The sequence below is a fragment of the Myxocyprinus asiaticus genome, chromosome 36, assembly GCF_019703515.2.
Source record: "Myxocyprinus asiaticus isolate MX2 ecotype Aquarium Trade chromosome 36, UBuf_Myxa_2, whole genome shotgun sequence".
NCBI lineage: Eukaryota > Metazoa > Chordata > Actinopteri > Cypriniformes > Catostomidae > Myxocyprinus > Myxocyprinus asiaticus.
In genome coordinates, this window is record NC_059379.1 from 15,579,880 (window position 1) to 15,589,951 (window position 10,072).

General features: G+C 40.7%; 1 protein-coding gene across 1 annotated transcript in view; it reads right to left on the reverse strand.

Moving 5' to 3' along the window:
- LOC127427479 (vertebrate ancient opsin-like) overlaps positions 1 to 5,646 on the reverse strand; it is a 16,908-nt gene extending 11,262 nt beyond the window's left edge. Inside the window, exons 1-3 of the mRNA XM_051675117.1 lie at positions 4,798 to 5,646; positions 2,020 to 2,230; positions 642 to 759 (exon numbers count right to left, since the gene is read on the reverse strand). Coding sequence (XP_051531077.1) covers positions 642 to 759; positions 2,020 to 2,230; positions 4,798 to 5,167 — 699 coding nt within the window. The 5' untranslated portion in view covers positions 5,168 to 5,646. The remainder of the gene's footprint in view (positions 1 to 641; positions 760 to 2,019; positions 2,231 to 4,797) is intronic.
- Positions 5,647 to 10,072: the final 4,426 nt, after the last annotated feature.

The following is a 10,072-nucleotide window of genomic DNA, read 5'->3' on the forward strand; positions in this document are numbered from 1 at the left end:
TGCCTCAGAGAACCATACACTGAACTGAAGAACCTATACTGAAACATAAAGAACTTTTTTAATCTCCAAAGGACCATTTAACTCAAATCAAGAACCCTACATCATAAAAAATGGTTCTTGACAAGAAGAGGGTTCTTTGTGGAACCTAAGGTGCTGTGAAGAACTATTTAAGAACCCTTTTTTAAAGAGTGTACAGAGCTAAGATATTCTTTTAAAAATCATGATTTGTGTTCTGCAGAAGAAAGAAAGTCATACACATCTGGCATGCATGAGAGTGATTAAATGATAAGAGAATTTCCATTTTTAGGTGAACTATACAGTAACTTTACTATTAATTTACTCATGTTGGGTAGTCATGATTTTCTTATGTGGAACCCAAAGGAGATGTTGGGGAGCATGTTAGTCTCAGGCACCATTCACTTTCAACTAAATCTTTTTTTATACACTGAAAGTGAATGATGACTGAGGCTGTCATTCTGCCTAACTTTTGTGTTCCACAGAGGAAGAAAGAAAATCACATGGGTTTGGAACAACATGGGGGTGAGTAAATGATGACAGTATTTTAATTTTTGTCTGAACTATCCCTTTAAGATTTAGATCATGTAAGCAATGTAAATTCGAGATGAGAGTATAAGTCCAACCTTTCTTAGCTTCTGCATAAGTTTACCATAGGAGATAACGATCACGCCAAGAGGAAGGATAAAACATGTGGTGAAAAAGGTGATGATGTAGGTGTGGTCATAGTAATCAGTAGAGTACCTTAAAGAAAAGAAAAAACAGAGATTTTAGATCTCATCAATCTTTTGCATATGACATCTATTAGGATTGGTTCCTCTGGCACAAAGATTTGAATGGATAAGAGTGATTAGGCAATCAGTTGTGTATGAATCTTTAACATTAAAAGCACATGTGAATTTATACACATGCGTAATATGTGCTTTTAAGTACGGTCTAAAAATAACATTACAACAAAAATTGAGTACTAAGCACTCCCTGCAGACTATAAGCTCAAGGCAGTATCAAAACATTAAAGAAAAGTGATCTCGGACGAGGTCTAAAGATTAGAAACTTAAAGGGATGGTTCTCCAAAAAATGAAAATTTTGTCATTATTTACTCACCCTCATGTTGTTACGAACCAGTATGACTTTCTTTCTTTGGTGGAACACAAAAGGAGATGTTAGACAGAGTGGTACAGACTGAAAGCCTCATTCACCATTCACTTTCATTGTAGGGAAAAAAGGTACAATGAAAGTAAATGGTGACTGGGGATGTCAGTCCCTAGCATTCTGCCATTTGTTTTCCATGGAAGAAATGAAGTCATACTGGTATGGAACTACATGAGGGTGAGTAAATGATGACATAATTTTCATTTTTGGGTGAACTAGCACTTAACAGTGATAGATTTACTAAATCCAATCTTTGCAGAAATTGCATTACTCTAAGGCTGACATAAGTACGCACAGAATACATAAACATGAATGCAGTTATGTCACACAACTGTAAATATATTTCCCACCCTTGAGGTTTCTTTGTGTCAAGGTGCATTCCTAATTCAATTGTGTTCTGCCTGTTGTTTGTGTTCCAAGGCCAAGCCATGCCACAGCCAAAAATGTTATGTGCTAGTCTCTTGAAAGCAATTTTTCAACCGAAGGCTCCATGGCATCAGCCTTGGGTTTATATTAATGGTGGTTGCTTTTTTGGGCACAATATTACACAGGAAGGGTCCTTGACTTGAGCTACTGATCTGATTTCAAGTGATTCCACTTCAAATATGCAAGGTGCATTCGTATTCATCAACAGTGACATATTATATTTTCTGTAGGCCTGTTGCTATGTGTTTCTGTGGACGTTGCTCTGTGCATACATGTGCATAATAGAGAAACTGGGACAGAGAGAATGAAACAGTAAAGGGAAAGAGGGAGTGCGGAGAGAGAGGGACTCTGGGCAGCAAAGATTGAAAAGAGAAAAACAGAGTGGGGGAAAAAAAGAGATTTAATGAAATAGTATTTTCAGCTCACCAGTTAGGTTCACAGGTGGTGCCAATTTTGCTGACTGTATAACTGCTCCAGCCCAGAACTGGTGGAATTGTCCAGATGAAGGAAAAGGTCCAGACAAAAATAAGACCTATAGCTGCATGCTTTCCTCCCAGCCGGACATTTTTCAGAGGCCGGCAGATGACAAAAAAGCGCTCAAATGCCAAGATTGCTAAAGACCACAGAGCCACAATCCCTAGAAATCAAGAAGTGATACCAATTTTACTGTGATGTGTCAGAAATCTCACATATATATATATATATATATATATATATATATATATATATATATATATATATATATACACATTCAACAAGGGATGGAAATAGAAATCCAGCAAAACTTTGTTAAAGGGTAAGTTCACCTAAAACTTTATTGTCATAGTTTACTAACCCTCATGCTGTTAAAAACCCGCATGACTTTCTTTCTTCTTTGGAACACAAAAGGAGATGCTAGAAAGTAAGTTAGTCTCAGTCAACATTTACTTCCATTGCATCTCTTCTGCAGAAAATGAAAGTGAATGGTGTCTAATCAGGGCTGCATTTCCCAAAAGCATCGTAAGCCTAAATAGATCATAGAAACCATTGGCACCAATGGTCTCTACAATCAACTTAAAGGAATAGTTCACCCAAAAATGAAAATTCCCTCATTATTTACTCACCCTTATGCCATCCCAGATGTGTATGACTTTCTTTCATCTGCTGAACACAAATGAAGATTTTTAGAAGAATATCTCAGCTCTTTAGTTCCATACAATGCAAGTGAATGGGTGCCAAAATTCTGAAGCTCCAAAATCCACATAAAGGCATCATAAAAGTGCTCCAGACAACTCCAGTGGTTAAATCAATGTCTTCAGAAGCAATATGTGGGTGAGAAACAGATCAATATGTAAGTCCTTTTATTTACTATAAATTCTCCTCCCTGCTCAGTCAGTCTCCACTGCAGTTTTACGTTGGTCATGTCTAGAAGGGATTCCTCCCTTGTAAAACTCGCAAGATTCGTACACGGTGTTAATTTGAAGTTTCACAGCAACGAGGATCTGTTTTGATGACCAATTCAAGCTCTAAAATAAATATTTAACAAATATGATAACATTCATCTCTACATTTTCTACTGTCAGAGTCATGAGATATTGTTGGTCAGTGGAGAAGTACATCAGTCAGCTCTTCTATTAAGCATTTGACTGTGTGGTCTAGTGGTAACTAATTCACCCATTGCAGTAGAGGTTTTGGGTTCTAATCCACCCATATGGAACTTTATATTTTAATAAAACAAAGATTGCATCCGCTTCTCAGTGGATGTATGTCTTGAGTGGGGACACATTTGTTTGCATTTTTCATTGCGATTCGACAGGAAAGGAGTGCGAGCTGCAGAACTCGCAGCAACCAGGAGCACTCCCACCCATTTTAGTTTCCTCAAATACGTCACTGTGGCACATATGTTACCATTTTCTTATAACTGTATAATTAACAAATATGATGTTTTTAAAATTAAAAGCAGTTCATGAGCATGCTGTAATTTTACCCGGATAAAAACTTTCACTCTCTGACCTTCATAGTGACCAAATCACTGTGAGGAAATAAACTTTATATTCATTTTATTTATTATTATAGAGTATTAAAGAAAAATATGAATAGTGGAGACACGTAACAGGATGGGGAAAATTGTGTCAAAAGGCAGATTTGAACCCAGGTCGTCTGCATGGAAAAAACACATCTATACTGTTTATACACACTAAGCCATTGCAGTGACAATTAGAGATGCAGTTTGTCTTTAATGTCTTTGTTTCCACCAGACTATTTGAGCACAAATAGCTGAACTGTGTGGCAGGTATGTAAAACTAGTGTAAATAGTCACTCCATAATAATAGTAATAATGTTATATTATTGATATTATGTATAGTCTTATTACTCTCCATCATTAATATGCTAAGGCAAGCAGAAAAAGCACCATAGCATCATAACAGAATGCATGTGCATGAGAAATTGTTGTGCGAGGGATCCCTTCTAGACACAACCTTTCATGTTCTTAATGCATATCGCCCCCTACTGGGCAGAGAGGAGAATTCATGATAAAATGACTTAAATATTGATCTGTTTCTCACCCACACCTATCACATCATGTCTGAACACATGGATTTAACCACTGGAGTCATATGGATTACTTTTATGCTCCCTTTATGTGGATTTTGGAGCTTCAAAATTTTGGCATCCATTCACTTCCATTGTGAGGACCTACAGAGCTGAAATATTATTTTTAAAATCTTAATTTGTGTGCTGCAGAAAAAGGAAAGTCATAAACATCTGGGATGGCATGAGGGTGAGTAAATCATGTGAGAATTTTCATTTTTGGGTGATCTATTTCTTTAAGCTTGTGATGCTTTTGGGAAATGAAGCCCTGGTCATTCTGTTTAACATATAGCCTACTTTTGTACTCCAAAGAAGTAAAAAGTCATGAGTTTGGAACAATATGAGGGTGAGTAAATAATGACAGAATTTGTGTTTTGGGGTGTACTATGCCTTTAACTAAAAATTGATTAATGAGACTCAAGTTGCAGTATTTAAACAAGCAGTTATGGGCAACTGAGTTACAATTGAAATTGTAAAGAACATTTTCTAATTGTTGTCCCACACATCTCAAGTTATAATTAGATCTCCATCCCTGGTTTCAGGTAACAACTGATAAGTAAAACACAAGACATAGGCTATACAATGCATGGAATCATAGGTTTGTGCAAACTTTCCCATATCATAACAACTCACCGAAAAAAGTGACAGCAAATCCCTCCAGCACACACGCCCAGACGCCGAGGAAGAAGTAACCCCTCGCATTAGTCAAAAAACTTATAGTGCCTCCTATAAGTGAAACTAAAAAATCAGCAACGGATAAATTGACTATTATATAATTCAACGGCTTTCTCAACTGTTTATATTTAAACGTCACCAGTATAACGGCGAAGTTCTCTATGAGAGACAGTGAAGTCACAATGAACATCAGACAGGCGAGGAAAGTGTAATTCCAGGGCGCGACAGACTTGAGGGGACCCGTAAAGGGATCGTAGGGTTTGATGATGTCGGTGGACTCGGTGACAGAAAACTCAAACGATTCCATGACAGCGACAAGAACGGGCATGGGGAGACAAATGGATCGGTAAAGTTCATAAAATCATCATTAGGAAGCTTCTTGATGTTCGACAGAGCCGGTGGGCAAATCCAAGAGAGGTGTTTTATACACCTGCACACAGTGAGGGGCCGTTCACACCGAACGTGCTGTTTTTCAATTGTTTCTCTATGTAAACATGCGCAAAACGTTTTTTAGACACCTTGTCTCGTCTTGAGACTATTATACTTGATGCGTTACGTCTAGTTTTGGTCTGAACGCCCCCTAACAATGTAAAACTGGGTGGTATGCAATGACTGTCTATTCAAAAACATATATGTTTAAAAAAGTATGCGTTTCCCTAATTCTTTAATTTCGAAATACTCCGATCTCTTCCAGTAAAGCAATCCTCGTGCAGAGGCAGGAGTCCTTAGACAGGAGAGTCCTTAGAAAGTCTTAAGAAATCGTTTGCGTAAAGGTTGTAATGAAACATCACGGGTCCCCTCGCATGCCGTCCACTACCCAGCATTGGCATGTGCATAGTGTTCTCCTTTATATATACAGTCAGTCGGCATGGATCCCAAACCCTCCAGGGAAGAGAAAAGTTGCTAATTTTTTTCCAAGTTTGCTCAAAAATTTCAGAGGGGGCGTCGCACTTTTTACTCTCAAACTTCAAAGTCTACAAGTTGCTGAAGATGTTGATGCTGATGATGCCAGATCAATGAAAAGCCCAAAAAATAAAAATTAAAAAATAAAATTAAAACCCGCCGACCATTTTCGAACTGCTGTTTTGACTTGGTTTTTATGCTTTAACAGAGAGAATATTTGGCCAGAAAATGTCAAAATGACAGCATCTTCTGTCATTGATAACCTATGAAATGCCTCATGCACTTGCCTGAAAATGACAAGAGGAAAAATACCAGGAGAAAGGTCATAGGTTTTGTTTGAAACTTAGTATTGACATATTGAAAGGATAATATTCTAAATTTTGGAATTAAGAAAATGCGAGAAAGTCAGTCTGGTAATACAGACAAAATTACATTTTTACCTCTACAAGTCTCATTTCTTAGTTCTTTGGCCCACCATATTAAATATAGTCTATTTGATTTTTAAAGAACGAACAAATTAAGAACTGACCACTAAGGCTGCTTGATTAGGAGGAAAAATGTGAGATGTGATATTGTGATAGCAATATGCAATTCGATAAACCTAATATTAATGGGTCAAAATCAAATGTTATCTTTTTAAAGAAGAGTTACCTTGAGAAAATGATATTCAAGGAAGTGACATTCTGTAAAAAGTTTTAGCATTTAACAAATGAAAATCTAAACAAAGGGTGGGGTAAATTAACAATTTACATGTGCAAAATGACATCACAAGATAAACAAATTATGGGGAGAATGGAGTAAAGTCATTTTCCCCTACTTTCTGCTTTTTGGCTTCAAATGTGTTCTGCTGAAAAAAGAAAGTCATACACATCTGGGATGGCATGAGGGTGAGTACTGATGAGAGAATTTTAATTTTGGGTGAACTATCCCTTTAAGATGCTGGTATAACTCCCAAAAAAATGTTTTATTTTGCACTCTATGCTGGCATAACAAAGCCTCTGATTGCGCCAGTAACAGCCAATCGTCGAGGTAGTTCGAGATGCCGCTCAGTCTCAGAGGGGTGGGAACCGCATCGATGCACTTTGTGAATGTTCAAGGAGCCAGAGACAATCCGAAGGGCAGGACTTTGAATTGATACGCTGTTCCCTCGAACGCGAATCTCAAAAACATCCTGTGATGCCATAAAATTTGGATATGAAAGGACGCATCCTTCAGGTCTATCGACGCAAACCAATCTTGTAGGCGTATGTGCGATACAATCCGTTTCTGAGTAATCATTTTGAATGGCCGCTTTATGAGTGCGTGATTTAAATGTCTCAGATCCAGGATTGGCTGAAGTCCACTGTCTTTCTTTGGAACAAGAAAATAACGGCTGTAAAACCCTTTTTGTGCTTGACAGTTTGGCACAATCTCTATTGCGTTTTTCACGATGAGATTGTGTATTTCGGCTCGTAACACTGTGAAGCCGTGGAAGACAGAATGCCGTATAACGATCGTATAACCATGTTCGATCATTTTGTGCACCCATTCTGAAATAGCCGTTAGGGCTCGCCACGCATCCGCGTAATGGGACAGAGGGCAATTTTGTTTGCTCACTGTATGATGTGATGCGACGTTTACTATAGGGAAGCAGTTGCGCATAATGTGTGTGCTTTGAAAAGGAAAAGGGCTCTTTTTTGAGAATGTGTGAGCATCTTGTGCATTTGAAACGAATGCTGTATTCTTTTTTGCACTTATTGCATTTATTTGAGTGCAAGACACATTTTAAGCAATATTGTGAACAACAACATTCCTTTCCCAGCCGACAGTAGTGGGGAGATGGGGAACAGAGTTTTGTGTCTCCAATCGAGCCTTTTTTCCACTTTAAAGGGTTGTGCCCATCAAGAGCACTTTTGCTGCATGTTCTGATACGCAGGTGCCGGTGAGGCAGCAGGTATGGGGCTTTTAGTCAGGCTCTGACTCGAAACAGAGTGAAGCGAACCGGCTGTGATGTACTCTGTTTGGGCATAAAGTGTCTCATAGCCTCTGACTTCTGCTGAGTCGCGACGTAACGCTCAGCAAACTTATTCACAGAGCCACCAAAGAGGCCGGCTGGAGACACTGGAGCATCCAACAGAGTGTTTTTTTTCTTACAACCCATTTCTGTGAGGGTCAGCCATATATGTCGATCCAGAACTGCCAGGTTGCCCATAGACTTGCCGATGGGCTGCGCAGTGACTTTCGTGGCATGCGGCACTAAATCTGTAGTGGTGTGGAGCTCTTTGAAAGTCTCTGGATCGAAGCCATGCTCGTCCATTTGCCTGAGGAGCTTGGCTTGAAATACCATTGCGTGGTGTACTGATCCAGCTTGTCCTGCCACTGAGTAAGCTTTTCCCGCCAATGCGGACATTTGTCGACACGATTTGGAAGGATGTATAGGGCATGATTTCCATGGCCTGTTACTTACTGGGCAGAGGTGTGCCACTACTGCCTCCTCCACAGGGGGTAATTGGGTATGACTGTTTTCTTCCCTATGATCCACATTAAAGAGGATGGCATCACTGCGCAAGCATGCTGAGAAGGGCGTGCGCCAGGACTTAGATAGTTCGTTATGAACTTCGGGGAAGAATGGGTCAGATTTGCGGGACGCTGCCGTTTGACTGCGTCTGGACTGCAGGAACCATTCATCGAGGCGAGACTGTTCAGGTTCCTCTGGGGGAGACCACTCAAGGTGAAGCTCTTCGACCGCCCTTGTAAGGACATGGAGCATCTCCCTGTCAGTGGCACGTGCACATTCTTCTCCCTCCCCAGCATCAGAACCGCTGCACATGACGAGGCCGCCCACTCTTTCAGAAGGTCAGAGCTCGTCTCGCCGTCTGATAAGCGGCAGCTATCTGTGCCCATTATCCGCACCCACTCCCACGTTTCATGACCGCATGGTGCGCTTCCGGGCATCTCAGAGAAAAATCAACCCACACTCCATACAAAATGCTCCCGTCATATAAACGGCAGCTCCCCTCAACACGCATTACGCTGTCGTGTGGACTGTGTTACCGAGCATTTCTCAGTGTGTAAAAAAAAATGGTAGTGTGCGTTATACATTCCGGTTTGTGACGCGCCCGTCTCGCTCCAACAGCATTCTGTCCTCCATGTTACAGTGCAGGACACGCCCGTTCTGCACTCCGATGTAGTAAATCTCCTTGTGAGAGACGCAATAGGTGTTGTTCCCCATACGGTGCACAGAGAGAATGTCACAGCCATTATTTTCTCATCAAAATGCAAAAAGACAGTGGCCTCCGGCCTATCTGCATCTGTGACATTTTAATTGAGCCCTCTTTGGGTTCTGTTCATAATGATCACATACAAACAATTTTCTCTCTATGTTTGCATGCTCAAAAACCATACCTTAGTATATTTATTAACTTTGGCTCAGGCCATTCTTGAAAATTTGCCTTGCTTCTCCATTTCACACACTGTGCACAATCGCTTCCCAATGGGAATCGTTTCCAGAAATGATGGAGATATTAGGCGGCCCTCCATGGGAAATAAAGCAGAGGAGGGATCTGCTCTATCAAGCACAGGGCACAATTTGGCATCCCCAGCCAGAGCTGTGGAAGCTACACGTATGGCCCCTGAACGGAGCACAGCGAACAAGCCCGAACTGGCTCAGTCTGTAATGAAGATTATTTTGTAGGCTAGAGCACCTTCTACGAGATGCCTCTATGCACTAAAATGGCATGTTTGCAGATTGGTGCTCTTCACATAGCAAAGACCTAGTGAATTGCTCCATAACAGAGATCTTTACATTCCTTCAAAAGCGATTGGATGCAGGTCTTACTCCGTCAACACTTAAGGTCTATGTAGTGACCATATCAGCATTTCACGCCCCAGAGGCTAGTTCCTCTATAGGCAGACATGATCTGACCATAAAGTTCCTTAGGGGAGCAAGGCGCTTGAACTCCCCTCGCCTTGATACGGTTCCAAAATGGGACTTGAGTCTGGTGCTGAGGGTGCTCTCGAGCCCCCCGTTCAAACCATTGGAATCCGCTCAAACCACTGGAATCCGCTGAGTTACGTGTGCTCTCTTTGAAGACTGCTCTGCTGTTGGTTCTGGCTTCAGTCAAACGGGTTGGTGATATACAGGCGCTGTCGATTGAAAATTCATGTCTGGAATTCAGACCGGGGCTTTTATAAGCCACCATCAAACCCAAATTATGCCCCGTGTGGGCATTGCACATGTATGTGGAGTGCACTCGCTAGTTTAGACTGTCAGATCAGTTCTTTGTTTGTTATAGAGGATGCACAAAAGGCATGTCCGTCTCCAAACACAGGCTCTCTCACTGGATATTTG